This window comes from Sabethes cyaneus, chromosome 1 (assembly GCF_943734655.1).
Source record: "Sabethes cyaneus chromosome 1, idSabCyanKW18_F2, whole genome shotgun sequence".
NCBI classification, from domain to species: domain Eukaryota; kingdom Metazoa; phylum Arthropoda; class Insecta; order Diptera; family Culicidae; genus Sabethes; species Sabethes cyaneus.
Genome location: NC_071353.1, coordinates 119,300,193 through 119,316,877, shown reverse-complemented (window position 1 = coordinate 119,316,877; position 16,685 = coordinate 119,300,193). Strand labels below are relative to the sequence as shown.

The following is a 16,685-nucleotide window of genomic DNA, read 5'->3' as shown; positions in this document are numbered from 1 at the left end:
CCGGCAACTCCTATCTCTACCTTCCCGTGGTACCAGACGAAATACGAACAACCTTAGCAAAGATCGGGTAACCAACCCCGGTGGAAACTAAGATCAAATACTAACAGAGAAGGACGCACTGTGTTGTCTCGACACTATAAGATGCAGTTCCATCACAAGACTCGGTAACGAGGCCCTAGTAAGACAACCTACCTAAATCTAACACACTGCAAACAATCAAGGAAATTCGAATCGGCTCCCAGTCCGTCCCTGCTCTGAATTATAACTTTTCGTCTACAATATGTATTTAGAAACAAGTATTGTTGTTTAATTTTGGCGTTTATTTAAATGTACGAACATTTTTTTAACTCTTATGAACAACATATTGATATAAATATACCTCTACTTATCTGTAGAAAAGCATATTGAAACTGTTCGAAAGTTACTTGCATACAATCTACGAGCTCGTTAGAAAGCTTTCTCATGACATGAGAGCGCTCTTTCCCTCATTTAACACAAGATTGCATGCAAGTAACTTTCAACCGGTTTTAAAACGTACAGTAATAAGTAAACGTACAGGTATAAGCAGGTTGTTCCTAAGAGTTCAAAAATGTTCGTACATTAAATAAACGCCATATACGCCATACAAGCGCAATTATCTTTTTATTTTCGGATTTAAACGAGTGATTATGGGTAGTTATAGTAAAGTACGAAGAGAAATCTTTCCGAAGAACTGGACTGGACTGAAAATTGGTTATTATTTCAGGCTAAATATATTTGTCCTTATTTCAGTATTAGTTCTACTGCCTTCTTGGGTTGGACCATTTTTATGCTTGCAGTCCAGGACGAATGGAGCACGGCAGTGCATTCACAACGTGCAGTTAAAATTATTCAAGTGAAATCTGAAAGAAATCTGCTGGTGGCACACAGCAGGAAGCTTACTTCAGTCGATATTGACTCTGAACGATAAATTGTAGATTCGATTCATAGACACAGTGTCACACAGAAAACAGAGTAAAGTTTTTATTGCTCTTGTAAGGGCTAGAAACTGGATCAAATTTACTAGAATTTCAAAAGCTCAAGCTAGGAAAGGAACGTTTGAACACACGGACGGCTATTGAGTTGAGTTATACTCTGAGTAACACTTCTCTTTCTGGTGGAGTGAGCTTGAAATCTTCAAGTAAACGAAGAAACATATGAGCTCGGTATAAATAGAGATGAATGCATTATTTTTGTTTCAAATAACATTTGAAGACGACACTTACCAAATCGCATCAATTTTATGCAGTTTTTGTCTGTCCATCGGCTCACCAATACTCATTCAATCTGTAAGTCAGGCTAGACCGATATCACAATAGATATACCTTCAAACCAACCTCACCCACAAGCGGATTGCTCACGCATCCATTCATAGAAAGATAAGCGCATGGTAACACACACTTCGCCTGTGGATTCCTCTATCGCAAAGCACCACTCAACACGTGCTTGAGGATGACGCTTGAAGGAGCCGAGTGCTGAGCAGAGTAGGAATGACTGGAAGGAAGTAATTTGGCGAACGGCAGTCCAATCTGCTCGGGCGATAAGCACCAGAAATAACAAACATTAATAGCAATCTCATTAAATGTGTCTTATACAAATACGCGAACAAATTAAATTGAAAGTGAAACTTGCAAACCAAAGCTTGTAAAGTACCCCCAACGTAGACATATAAGCCAAAAAATCTTCGACTTAATGTAGGGATGATCCATTTCCTTACGGATACTGAGTTTACAAATGAATTATTCCCCTATAGTGAATTCAAAAGCAATTTTGAACACCACCATACCGGCTTAACTGTTCATGTGTGTTCTACTCATACTTACAACATTCGCAAATGATCGAATTGCCACAACGTCACCGGCAGACACCGGGCACTAACTACTAACAGCGAAGTCGCAGTTCTCGACAGTAGCCGCAGGCGGAAAGACTTTTTATTCGTCGTGATCTCAACCGGCAGCAAATAAGGTTTTAACCCGATTGCAAATACGTGCATCAACTATTTGAGCTGTAAAACTTGTGCTATCGACGACGATATGGCTGGATTGATCCAACGACACGGTTCCGTCCTCGCACGTCGATTTCTCACCAGTGGACAGAAAATTGTGAGTTTTATTATTTTTTTTTGTACTCAGCAACGAAACAAAAGTTCCTTACATAACTTCCAATCGGGAATCTATGAGTGAAGTGAACCAACCTTCCAAGTGTCAAGATGTCAGTCGATATTACGCCTGCCTCTGCCAGGCGCTGTGGCCGTCGCGCGGTACAAATGTTGGTGAAATCTTATCAGTGACCGTCAGGTCCCGGGCCGGCACAGGGGTGCACATTGGATACGGAGGTGTGGTTGTGACGATCGGTTAATAACGGTGGCGCAAACAACTGGTTCCACTAAAATAGAATAACTTGTTTTCAAAATACGTATGTATACCGTCCTCCTGCTGATTAGCGAGACGCACACAACGTTTCCGAGCAGCGAAACGTCATGCAAACTGCGCGTTGTTTACGTTGATAGTCTGCACTATAGTTTCGCGCAAGTTGTTTAACCCCTGTCGCAGCAACAGACAACGTTGTTCCAGTGCCAGTGCCTGGTAGTCAACATGGGAAAGATGAAATAAGTTATTTATTTACCGTAAACATCGGTTACCATGGGATGTTTTTTCCCGATGAGGACAAAATTGTAAAATTATAACAAAATGAGGTCTGAAAGTCTGAAAAATATATTTTTAATGCCTAGTACAAATTCGGTTTTGTTACGAGCTTGGTAGTTAACTACCTACAAAACAAGCAGACAAAAATTTATTAAAATCTCCCAATTTTGTTTTGTTTCATGATCAAGTTCAAAAACTTATTCAATAGTCAATAGGGTTACAGACGCTCTTCGTCATACGTAAACACGATTCATACTTTATTGCGAGTTTTTAAAATAATTAATCCCCAAGTACTCAAGTTTTTTACACCAAATAAATCTGATATATCTTGCCTGTACATGTATACCCATTTAACCCGAAAAAATATTTCAGAACTTATATTTCTCCGTGGAACAATTTTTCATGCTCCAGCGGGAGTTTCTCATATGAAAACTACACTTCGTCATAAGCATGATTTTTTCGTTTATCATGGACAGACAGCAATTATTTACAAAAATCCATGCATGTATTATTGCTGCCGTGTGCAAGAGCTGCAAGACCAACTACTATAAAAAAGTGGAAATAGTTTGAATCACAGCTCAAAAATCCAAGTAGTTACTCCGAGCGATGAGCAGATTCTCTTCGTACTCAAAAGTGGTAGAAAAACCAAGAGAACTTCTACTTTTTGATAAATAGTGAAAAATAGTAATTTTCTAACATAATTTTTTCCTCGATAGCGAAGAGACAATCCATAAATATCAATACCAGGTTAGTTTGAATATAATTCGTATCAAAATTGGTTATAATGCTTCTTGTCTATATGTCTGGAAAGTATACGAAGACCCGCCGTAGACGAACCCATCCAGCACCCTATCAAACATGCGTACAAGCGATATAGGACGTGGGATGGTATTTTCAGCAAGCTTTTAATTATTGGGCCTACTCTACTCTGCTTTCATGTTACCCGATCCTGAAGAGCCAATTTGTTTACCAGCAAACGAATATGCAAAATTATTAGTGATATAAGTAAGAGTTAATGTCAGCACATGAAAAACAGAAGGTTCCGCCATCCGGGGTGACATTGGGCCACGGGGGTGACATTGTACCAAAAACCAACAATGTTTGTTTATAACAATAGATAAGATCTATGTAAACTGATGGCTCAAATTCAAGATAATTTGAAACATAACATATTTATTCATAATGTGGAATGAAGTACTAATAACATTAGCGAACAGTTTGGCTTAAAAAGGGTTTCAAACATTAGGGTTAAAAATACCGAGAAAAAACGTTGACAATAAATATCCCATATCTCGACAAACATGTCAAAAGGTCCAATGCGCAAATGAGAGATTCTCTTTGCAACTCGTCTCTAGAGTGACTATATACAGAGTGGCGACAACTCATCCCAAATGTATGCAATGCGGTTTTTCCTAGGTTTTTCTTTCTCTTTCCTGCATACGCGTTGGATAGGTCGTCTGCTCGATTGGAATGACACTGACAGATAATTATCATTCCAATTTTGACATTGTCGCCACTCTGTATATATAGTCACTCTACTCGTCTCTTAAGGCCCAAACAGAATGCAGCGTTAACGCATCCGTCAGCGTCAATTTGACAGTAAACCCATGGGAAAACTGTCAGAATAACGCTGACGGACGCGTTGACGCAGCATTCTGTTTGGCCCTTTATGCTTATTACGGCGGTATAAATGCGTATCAACCCAACTTTTCATAAAGATTTGCTTACCAATAACGCCAGCAATCGTTTCATGCCGAATAGACGCATTCAAGTGCGTTTATGCTGCCGTAAGCGTAACGGAGGAGACGCAAAAAGAATCTCTCATTTGCACATTGGACCTTTTGAAATGTTGCTCGTCAAATAAACAAACCCAAACAAGAAATCGCATCAACTTGCTATTCTGAAGATAGATAAACTATTCATTTACAATATTTTGAAAGGGTATTATGCGTTGAACGGCTTTTGATTATGAAAATATATTTTTCTTCTAAATTTTGCACTTTCCGAACTATAACGATCGGTTCGAAGTGTGAAATTCACATACACAACAAAAATGCGTCAGTGTACATCAATACACTTGCACTGCTTACTAGGGAACACAATATTTTAACAATTTAGTTTGCATTATCTTTTAAAGAGCAAACAGTATCGTAAGTCTGCTAAATAATTAAAATTTATTTTTACTTTTTCTCTAGAAACTTCAGATCTTTTGAATAAACACTTTATTATGAGACAAATATGTTTTATTTATTTATTTATTTATTTATTGACATATGTAACGTAAGGCAAAGCCTTTTGAATTACCTTTGTTTTACCTTATATATTGTCGGTTTTAAAGGTGAGGCTGATTCCGTGTCCTCTGGCTGCAGTATCTCGAACGAAGTCAATAATTAACTTTATTGAATGATGCACCCCTGGCCTTCCTGACCCATGTGGCTAGATCAGTTTATATTACCATCGGGCGTTATCTGGTTACCAATGTAACCATTCGGGCGTTGTCTGACGACCAAGATATTGAAAGGCGTCCAACTGCTCAACCTGTTATTCCACTACTGAGAAGTTGGTGGAATTGTCAATATTCACTACCATAGACTTAGTTTTTGCTACATCTACTGTGAGACCTCCTACCTGGGAGCTCTCGGAAAGGTCATCCTGTGACCGGATGTTTTCTAACCTTTCTTTTAGATAACTTTTTTTCGCAGACAATAGTTATAAGCTGATGTTAACATTCAATAACTGACTTACCGGTAGCCCTTCTCTACTCTTCGGGGTTCCACCTGAAATCAACATATTTCTCAACTAACAATTTAAGAAAACACAATTCCGATACATTTAATACATATATTATAAACCATCGTATCTTGCACGTGCACTATATTGTTGGGGCCACCGTTGAACCGTTGACTGCTGCCACCGTTGACACCACCAATCTCTCCGAACGCGCCACTCCATCGCCGTCCTGCAACTCTACCCAAGATCCTCCCGTACACATTCCGTCGGGAACCAAGAAAGCCGTCCCTAGGCGGCCACTACTCCACTTTCGTTTACGTTCTTTCATCGACCAATCCTACGCCTAGTTCACTCTTCATCGCCTGCAGTACTGTGGCACCACGTCTTCTTCAACGGGTACCCCGGAATTGATAATATTCAGGTACCTACAGGTCCTTCACGTCCTCGCCGGCCTATCCGAATCATTAGCCGATCACTACGGTTTACACTCCCCTTGGGGTCAAGTTGTTTTTCGTAGACGTATTCACTAATTCGGCGACAGTCATCTTCCCAAAACACGTGCTTCTCGTTGCTTGGATGGACGAGGGTTTTTCTAAGCCGTACTATCGACCAACGTTCACAACTCGTGCGAATAATCTTAGTTTTCCGCCCACCAATCTGTTACTCAACCGACTCGCGTAATTGCACTTTTAATCCGGTGGCGTAATTAAACTTATGGAAACCATTATTTGGTTCTTTTTCGATTAAACCTGCGAATGACGTGTAAGTACATGGTTGAGGAAGGAATCTCTCTACTGAACGGGATAGTGTCATTTCGGGGGTGATTTTTTAATAAGTACGTACTCGGGTAAAAATTCGAGTGTAGCTTCGAGATCGACTCATGAGGATGAGTGGTTTGCTGCATTCGCCTTCGCCGCCGCGCACCCTCAACCTAGAATTTGGTTTCTTTCGAAGCCGATCGTTTTGAGTACGCGCAATCATCGGGACTTTGCCTCTTTTCGTTTTTTGTTGTATTTAACTGTCATTCCAGTGTACACCTTCATCACCTCTAGGCACATCTATCCCGTCAACCCCTTGGCGTCCTGAATCCTTGTGTGAATCCTATGAGACGAAGTGTTGGTACAGTCGCGTCAAAAACGTTAGTGGACTATGCGACTATCTTATCCTCTACTTCTCCGTTACAGTATCAATCTAACTTACGCTGCATATCGTTTCGGCTACTCCATCGTTAAAGTATTCCAAGGCAATCCCTGATTTGATCTACTGTCAATTGCTCCAACTAATATCTCCTCCATAACGGTAAAAACAGCAGCAGTGATAATATACAGCCCTGTCTCACCACCAGTATTAACCCTTATAGGATCGGACAAGACGCTATTGTGCAACACCCTTGCACAAAAACCTCGTACGGGACCTCGAAGAGATGAACTAGCTTATCTGAAACCCCCCACGCCCAAGTGCGCCCCAAATATTGTCGTAGTTGAATAGGTCGAATGCCTTTTGGAAGTCAACGAACACTAGCAGAAGATAGTCCCGGAATTCGTTTATCGGCTCCAATATAAAGCAGGGTGTTGTGATATGGTCTACACATGACCGGCCAGCACGGAATCCATGCTGCCGGAGAGTAGCGTCGATCTACTTCTGGATCCGGCTGAGAATCACCTTACAGAGTACTTCGAGAGTGATACAGAGCAACGTGATGCCACGCCAGTTTCCGCATTCAGTTTGGTCTCCTGTTTTAGGAACTTTGCGATTTCCCATATATTGCTAAATAGCTGATGATCTTTCGGGCGAATAAAAATGGGTAACCCAAGTAGCACACTCTTGTCATTTCTAGTTGCTGCAACCTATTTATGACTGAAATTAGTGATTAATCGGTTACCACAACTAGTTTATAACAACTGTGCTAGTAGGAAAGCTTTGAGCACCGCGGCTAAAATGCAGTCAACCGCTGGCGCTTTGTTGAATTTTAAACATTTTGATGGCTGCTTCTATTTCATCCAGTGATGTCGCCTCTAAGTTGGCGCGATTGATGCGACAAAGTATTGGTGCCATGCGCTGCTGGTTTTGTTAGTCTCTGAAATTTGAGACTCGAAAGAGTTGTTCAAAATGTTCCAAATAACCGTGCGGTCAGTCAGTAATGCCGGCTTTCACCTCTCCCCGCTCGTCGATCATCTTCCAAGTTTCTTCCGAAACCCACTCCATACGCTCGCTGCGCACTTTGACAAGGGCTTCGTCACTAGTCGTGATGAAGGCGTTCTTGATGGCGGTCCATTACTGTACGACGGTTCAACCAGGTGGCAACTCCGGGGCTCAGGATTCAAGTTGTTTGACAAAGACCCTTTTCACCTCGGGGTTCTCCAATCGGCAGACATCGTAACGACACCCAACTTTCTTCTCCCGTCGCTGGACACGTGCGACGCACAAGCGTAACGCAGCGATAACAAGGTGGCGATTGGATGCACTATTGGCGCTGCGCTTGTTGTGTGCATCAAGAAGGCTCCTTCTCGCCTTTCTCCTGCAGGTTGGTAGGATCTGGTGGCACATAGTACTGAATTGTAGTAAGGCTACAATTGTGTAAGGCCCGTATTCTAAGTCTTGCCACAATTATTCCTTCGTTTAACGGTTCCCACTTCATTAGAGCCGCATGTGCCTCTGAGCTCAGTAATAATCCAACTCCTCGCTCTCGAGTAACGTTTTCACCTCGTATGCCAGAGTAGAGTAAGACGATTGTATAACATTTCGCCGAATACCATTTCGCGGAAAACCAATTCGCGGATGACCATAACGCGGAATATACTGTTTCGCGGAAAACATTTTCGCGGAAAGTATCATTTCGCGGAAAACATTTTTGCGGAAAGTACTATTTCGCGGAAAAAATTTTCGCCGAAAGTACTATTTGGCGGAGAACCACCGCTCATTCAGTTTGGAAGCCGCAAAAAGCGGCTTCGCCGCTTTGTATTCAACGAAAGTTAAATCGATGCGAGGACTAGGGAAAACTAACTAGAGGTCAGTAGACCTAGGAAAACGAATAGACCTAGACAGATGTGATCTCTGCGGAGGGGCTTCCCCCCCCCCGCAGTGGCCGGCGCTTCCGACGGCGGGTCACCGGCGAACACTCGCCGTTGCCTGCGGCCGGCTCGCCCTGAATCATCTAGGAAACGTTTGCTACTAACATGGTTTTCCGTGAAACAATATTTTCCGCCAAATGGTTTTCCGCGAAATGGTTCTTTCCGCCAAACAGTTTTCCGCGGAATAGTCCTTTTCGCGAAAGGGTTTTCGGCGTTTTAGTACTTTCCGCGAAATAGTACTTTCCGCGAAAATGTTTTCCGCGAAATGGTATTCCGCGAAACGGTACTCCGCGATATGGTCTTCGGCGAAATGTTATACAACCGAGTAAGACTTGCCCAGGCAACGTTTTGTTTTTGCCAGTATCCGACAAACGGATCTTGCTCAGCTCCAGGAATTCAAGCTTCAGGCGGTTAGCTTCGTAACGTTTTCACCTCGTATGCCAGAGTAGAGCAAGACTTGCCCGGACAACGTCTTGTTTTTGCCAGTATCCGACCAACGGACCTTGCTCAGCTCCAGGAATTCAAGCTTCAGGCGGCTAGCTTCCCTCGCAAGTTGAGCCAGCTTACACAGCAGGGCAAGGATCAAGTTATTAGTGCTTACCGAATCTTCCGGTCAATTGCAACTTGCATTATCGCCGGAATGGTTTCTACCGCAACACCCTGGCTAAGTGCAGACCGAAATGGCTATAATAGGTCGAAAGAAGCTAAAAGAATAAAAGTCATTCACCGAAACATGACATGAGTATTAGGATGAAGAGGGAATCCTGATCACGAACGAGTGCGTGGGGGTCAACAGATGAAATCAATTTTTCGATGATCACCTCAATAGTATTATAGTGAAGGGGAGCGAAACCTAATTCAACCGATAATGGTTCCAAATCTTGAAAGGATAGGCGAAAAATCACAATCGAAGACTAATAAAGAATCATCGGGAAGAATCATCGACTCTCGGCAGAACTCTACTGACATGGTCAGAAACCATTACTGATGGCACTCTGTTATATAATTTTCAGGACTTTGGAGGGGGTGAAACTACTGGAGGAAGAAATGGAAGTTTCGGTTTCTCTCATGTACAGAAAGACGATTGGCTTGATTGCTTTAATTATCACGACATAAATAGTAAATGTTACAAGCCTTGATAGTTTAATTTCGTGCAAGTATTTTGTAGAACCAAATTTGCTCACACTTTGAGTTATGTCAAACGGCGAATTCCTGACATTACAGTTCATTGGCTAGTTGCCACGGTGGTCAAGCTGCGATTTTCGTTACAAACCGAATTGGGCACTTACATTTTTTCATTATTTCTTTCCAAAAGTTGTGACTCTACGGATGAAAGTAAACTACTAATGCTTAATTACTTCCAATATTCAGAAATGTATGACAAATGTGAGTTTAACCTAACTTGGATGATTTTGACCACAGGTTCAAAGGTTCAAATTACAAGAAACAAAAAAATAGCAATTTTATAACTAATTCAAATCAAATTAAAATTTTCTAAAACGATCTATTTTAAAATCCTTGACAGGCCCGCTGCAGATTTCTGCCACTCTCGGCCAGAATGCACACCAGCAGCCAGCTGGCGAAGCTGGTTTCCTTCAATCTGTCCGACATCGGTGAAGGCATCCGGGAGGTGACCGTTAAGGAGTGGTACGTCAAAGAGGGAGACACCGTGGAGCAGTTCGATAATCTGTGCGAAGTGCAGAGTGACAAAGCGTCGGTTACCATTACCAGCCGGTACGAGGGTAAAATCGTAAAGTTACACAAACAAGTGGACCAAATCGCCCTTGTTGGTAGTCCACTGCTGGATTTCGATGTAGAAGACGAAGCAGACAGCGAGAGCAGTAGCAGCAGCTCGGAATCGGATGAAGAGGTGCTTGAACAAGGCCAACAGGCAATGGTTGCGGCGGGACACGGACAGACCATGGTTGCTTTAACCTCCAGTGGTAAAGTACTTGCTACGCCCGCGGTTCGCCGGATAGCCATGGAACATAAAGTTGACCTACATAAGGTGAAACCGACCGGACGAAATGGGCGTGTCCTAAAAGGGGATGTTCTGGAGTATTTGAATATCATTCCTGCCGGAACTGTGAAACCACATCCTACATTGTTGAGTGCACAACCACCCGCGACCGCCCGTTTGGTAGATGAAGATAAGACACCGGCGGAAACGGTTGTACCACTGAAGGGAGTTGCAAAAATAATGGTTAAATCAATGACCGAATGTCTGGTAGGTAGATTGTGATTCTTTTTGAGATGTTGAATAATTCAACCAACTTTATTGCAGAAAATACCGCACTTTGCGTATAGTGATGAGATTGATGTTTCCAAATTGGTTAAAATTCAAAAGAGTCTAAAAGAAGAAGCATTAGCTCAGGGAGTGAAGCTAACCTTCACGCCCTTCTTTGTGAAAGCCGCATCCAATGCTCTTAAGCAATTTCCCATTCTGAACAGCTCATTCGATGAAGCCAATGAGAGTTTGATCTACAAATCATACCATAATATTAGCATCGCAATGCATACCCCGCAAGGCTTGGTGGTACCGAACGTAAAGAACGTTGAACGAAAGTCGATCCTCGAAATTGCGGTCGACATAAACGCCCTTCAAGAGCGAGGAATGAACGGTACCCTCAAGCCAAGTGATTTCGCCAACGGAACGTTCTCCCTTTCAAACATTGGAATGGTAAACCAACCACTTACCTAATATCAACTAAAAGCACATTTAAATTCGTCATCCTTTCAGGTCGGCGGTACCTATACTCACCCGTGCATCCTAGCGCCACAGGTGGCGATCGGTGCTATCGGTCAAACTCGGCTGCTGCCGCGATTCGACGCCAACGGGAACGTAATTGCGGCCAATATCATGACGGTCAGCTGGTCAGCAGACCACCGAGTCATCGATGGTGTTACGATGGCCAGCTTCTCGAATGCCTGGAAAAAATGGCTCGAAAATCCACATCTCTTCCTGCTGGCAGCCAAGTAGGCGTCGGAACCAAAAGCGAGCCCCTGCCCACGATGATCGATTCGCAGATATTTGTGCATGCGTAAATTTAGTTTATTATATTCCTGAAACATCGATAAAATTGGAAATTTACCCATGCGCAAGTGTTGGCACACGTTGGGCATCGCTAGCAAGAACGCTAAATCTGAAACGATTGCATTTAGGAGCAAGTTCTAAGCCAATATTGCATTTACATTTACTAAATCACTTCGTTTATGTGAGAGATTTTTACTTTTTTCTATGTAGTTAGGATGTTCTCAAACTTGAGCCATAAGAACGTGAAACGTTTCAAAGCAGGTCTGTATATATAATAGGAAATAAATTGACTTGAAGCAGTGCGGTAAATTTTTATTCCGAATTAAAACATACGAAATCGATTAAAAAATGTTGTTGAAAACAAACTAACGATCATTTGTCGAGCAAACTATCAAACAAACAATAGCTAAGCTAACCACAATATATGTATTGCTTTGGCCTATTCAATTTATTTTTCTAAAACCTATTTCTACCTATTTTTGACTGTGATGCATTGAGCTTTTGGTCCCGGTTTAACTAGTCTGTGGAATGACAATCGTTCTAGGGTTGTTCGTAATTAATCCAAACGGACATTTCGATCCAAGAGAGCCGCGGCCGCGATCTTCAGTTCTGATAGGTCAACGCGAGAAACTCAGCGCGTCTACGTAGGTATTCCCGGTAACGGTTTTCAGCGAACCTAGAAAAAGTATGATACAATCGGAAAACAGAGTTAATTAGATATACTGACAGCAAAACCGTAAATGTAAAACATAGCGCCATTCGGGAACTTATTAGACACTTATCATTAGATTATATATACATACTAGCTGACCCGACAAACTTCGTATTGCCACAAATTAAACTGTGTTGTACATAAATCCTATATCTTGGATGATCTTTATCACAATCTCGTGTTTTGCAAGTTTCTGAGGAGTTCATGGGTGTTTTAATATACAAATTTTCCTCACTATAAAATAGAAAACTACTCCCCCCATTGCTTAGCTTGATAAAATAAAGCGGATAGCATTTAAATATTCGCCATCATTACAAACCATTTCGCCGAATACCATTTTGCGGAACACCAATTCCCGGTTGACCATAACGCGGAATATAGAGTTTCGCAGAATACCATTTCGCGAAAAACCTTACGCGGGATGTACCATTTCACGGAAAATCGTTTCGTAGAAAGTACCATTTCTCAGGGGTGACCCAACTGAAGGAAAGTAATAGAGGTCAGTAGATCTAGGAAAATAAATAAACCTAGATAGAGGTGATCTCTAAGGGGGGGCTGCCCCCCGCAGTGGCCGGCGCTTCCGACGGCAGGTCGCCGGCAACACTCGCAGCCTGTGGCCGCCTCGCGCTAAATTATCTAATGTTACTATTGATAGTTTTTGGTGGTCTTGTTATTGATTAATATTTTATGAGAGTCTAAAATCTCTCGAGTTCGATTAGTTTTTGAGTTACGCAAAAATTTCTGTTTTATTTGTATGAGAGTCCTTATCCCCCTACCACAGGGGTGAGGGGTCTCAAACCATCATTAAAAAAATCCTGCCTCCAAAACCCCTACATGCCAAATTTGGTTCCATTTGCTTGATTAGTTCTCGAGTTATGAGGAAATTTGTATTTCATTTGTATAGGAGCCCCCGTCCTAAAGCGTGGAGAGGTTTCAAGTCACCATAGAAAAAATTCTTGTCTCCAAAAACACCCACATGTCAAATTTTGTTCCATTTGCTTAATTAGTTCTCGAGTTATGAGGAAATTTGAATTTCATTTGTATGGAAGCCCCCCTCTTAAAAAGGAACATAGGGCAGACAGAAATCCATTTTTATAGGCATAGATTTGTGTGGGAGACCCCCTCTTAGTGGGGGGAGGGGTCTTTTGCCATCGAGAGAACCTTCCCTGGCCCCAAAAACCCCTACATGCAAATTTTCACGCCGATCCGTTCAGTAGTTTTCGATTCTATAAGGAACATAGACACAGGCAGACAGAAATCCATTTTTATAGGTATAGATTGTTGTAGGTTGTCATTACTAGTCATGTCTGTTCTTCGCCAGAGTTGCCATTAGAATCTTTCTTCCTTCGTTCCATGGAAATCTGAAGTCATCGTGATATATGCGATATATGAGAACCTGAAGGACGCAGGTAGACTAAAATCTAAGACGTCCCCAGGGGTAATGCGTAATGCTGTATTGATTTACGCAGTTTTAGCAACGGAATTACGGAAATTGAGCTCAAAATGTTGGGTGAAGAAAGTACATTTTTCTTGCACCATGCTGCCATGACTATCTCCCTAAAACGTATCTTTAGGTAAGCCTTCCTCTTTCCTTTTACTGTCAATGAACGACCAGAAAATTCTTGGATGTGATCTGATATTATGCTGCATTCGATTGGTATACCATTTGTATAAATACCAGCCCACTTTAAGCCTACTTTTTGTGTATGCCAGAAGGGCACGTATGCGTGTAAAAAAATGGACTTTTTTCGGATGGTGATAAAAAAAACTAAGAGAGCTAGGGCATGTGGCTGCTTCGTCGTAATTGCCTATTCCCGTCCTATCCAACACAAATTATTAAAAATATCAGCATTTTTATGACACACAATGCAAAACTAGTTATTCCCTAATATTTTAGTTGGTTGACTATCATAAGTGATCAATCAAAGTGAGCAAAGATTTATTTAAATGCTTTTTATCACTAAAGCAGTCCTACCAGCCGAATTTCCTACGTTTTTTCGTGTCGACTAATCGTTTCAATTTCCGTCATTCATAAAATGAAAATAACTCATGCAAGGCATTGTCGTTATTCTACAGCCAGGAAAACTTGCCTGACCTGCAGAAATTTTGCAGCATAACATTTGTCATGCCGTCCTACACAAATACGCGCGCCCTAGCTTCGTAAATATTGCTGTAAATTTTAGTTCGGGCGATGAAAAATTTTGATGGACGGATTTTAAAACGGTACGACGAATTTAAGAAATAAAGTCAGTTGCGTAATTTCAATAATATGCCTTAATAATCGCTTTTCTGTGATTCCAATGTTCACGGATCGGATGGTAAGTGTGTTTTAAACAAATCAGCACAAGAAGTTTTGGAGTATTCATTAAATCCATCCAACAAATGATAAAAATTAGAATGGCTTTACTTACTACGACAGGAATTAGAAATAAACCCTAATTGAGTTTGATAAGTTTCGCATGGAAGGTAATCATATTAGCTTACTTGCAAAGAAAATTCTATAGCTCTTTCAGTCGTACTTTAACCGTGGTGGCGAAAACAGTGAAGATACTCCGAACAGAAGTGTGCGCGTTCAAAGAACCCCGCCGCGTCGAAAAGTGGCTACATCGCTGCGTGCGCTTGGTCGGGAGGTCGGTTTAACCGGCCAAACAGTGAAAAAGTACCTGGTGAACATGGACATACATATCAGGAAGCGATATGTCCCGTCCACTGGTCTCGGAGCTGCAGGCAATGACGCAGCGGCAGCGGTTGAATAAGATGGTCAAGATGATTTTCCCAACGAATCGCGACGTGGCGGCGGTGAGGGACGACGAGACCTATCTCACCCTGGATGGCAACGACTGACAGGGAACTTCGTATTTTACTTCCCCACGAAGCAAGTGAGCTCCGAGGTGAAGTTCATTTCGCACCCCAAGTTCCCAAAGAAGGTGCTGCTGTGGCTGACAATCAGCGAGAAGGGGATGTCAAAGCCGCTCTTCTTTCGCTCCGAGCTGGGCGTGAACGGGGAATTTTATAGTACGAAGTGCCTGTCAGAAGTTGCATCGTTCATCTAGAAATACCATAAGGGCGAAGACGTGGTGTTCTGGCCGGCTCTGGCGTCGGCCCACTACTCGAACCGATCGTTGAAGGATATGGAACGGCTGGTACCCAAGTCGGTCCCCCAGCTGCGTCCCATCAAGAATTTCTGGACAAACCTGAAGCGTAAGATCAACTCCAACAGTTTTGTCGCGAAAATTGAGGAGTAATCGATAAATAAAACGAAAAAAGAACTCAAAAACATGCCTACATGCATGGTTTCGTCCACCATGGCGGCTGCTCCGGTTAACTGCCGGAAGGTTGCTTTCAAGGCGTTGAATTTTTTGCAAGTAAACTAATATAATAAGCTTCCATGAGAAATTTATCGCACTCAATTAGTTGTCTTAGTTCTTTTTTATCACCATCCGAAAAAAGTCAATTTTGTTAATGCAAACGTTAGCATGAACAGGGCCCGGCATCGTCGAAACAAATAAATGAATCTGACTTTCTCTTACCTTCGCTTTATACATGAAGCAAGCTTCAGTTAAAGTTGGTGGCTGTTTCAATTGACGACGGCAGAAAGTCAGGCACGATTTGTCGACATTGACAGGAAATGTTACTCAAATTCAATTCATTTGCATTCAAAGTTGCTGGCCTTCTTCTGAATATTTGATAGAAAAGTACAAATGTGTACGAAGTGAAACCCTTTCCGCTGACACTGACTGAAGCCAGTTTGAAAGTGAAGCGATGCTGCTTCTGTTGAAACTGAAGCTTCACTGCTTCATTGTTGAGTGACGCTATGCAATTGAAGGTGACGTTTTCGGGCCCTGAGTGTGAATATCACCGGAAGAGTTAGGCGTTAAGTAATCTCACATGCTCTTAGGGTTCGGGGACGACATCGATAGCATCGGTGTTAACCATAGAAAGTGGAAGAGGCCGTATCCGCATCTTAAGGAGGAAGTTGCGAGGATAGGGCTTATCAAAAATTCTGTCAAAACGAAGTAAATTGTGGTTGGTAGAGAGTATGGTAGCTCTTTGGATGTTGGAACTGTGGTGGTGACAGATGGAGACATTTTTGAAGTGGTCGATATATTTGTCTGCCTAGATACGTTAGTGGCATGCAACAACTTCTATGGATTGCGTAGCCAGCCTCGGTGCCGTAGCCTGCAACTCCCTTCGAAACTTCATGACATGCTTTATAGCGCAAATAACACCGGAAGAGTTAGCATTAATGCAAGTTTCGAACGGACTTGCATCCGTAGAAGTTGTTGCATGTTACAATTCCAAAATACTATAATCCAACGAAAACTCGTTGATCTACTGAACAACTTTGTCGAAGACTACAACCTTCTATACAAGCAGGATGACGAACTATTCCATGTTGGAACCAATTAGGTCAATTTCCATATGCTGCGTAGACTTCAATAAGAACGTTTGACCGCCTTAATGGAATCACTACA

At 42.1% G+C, this 16,685-nt stretch overlaps 2 protein-coding genes across 2 annotated transcripts in view; one reads left to right on the top strand and one right to left on the bottom strand.

The window, feature by feature from the left end:
* The first annotated feature begins 1,974 nt into the window (after positions 1-1,974).
* Positions 1,975-11,856, top strand: LOC128735352 (lipoamide acyltransferase component of branched-chain alpha-keto acid dehydrogenase complex, mitochondrial). The gene is made up of 4 exons (XM_053830154.1): positions 1,975-2,120; positions 9,990-10,691; positions 10,749-11,144; positions 11,205-11,856. The coding sequence occupies exons 1-4, from the start codon at positions 2,052-2,054 to the stop codon at positions 11,442-11,444; spliced, it is 1,407 nt and encodes a 468-aa protein (XP_053686129.1). The 5' UTR covers positions 1,975-2,051; the 3' UTR covers positions 11,445-11,856.
* Positions 11,791-16,685, bottom strand: part of LOC128736253 (ethanolamine kinase) — an 18,276-nt gene continuing 13,381 nt past the window's right edge. The window contains exon 5 of the mRNA XM_053831070.1: positions 11,791-12,174. Coding sequence (XP_053687045.1) covers positions 12,102-12,174 — 73 coding nt within the window. The 3' untranslated portion in view covers positions 11,791-12,101. The remainder of the gene's footprint in view (positions 12,175-16,685) is intronic.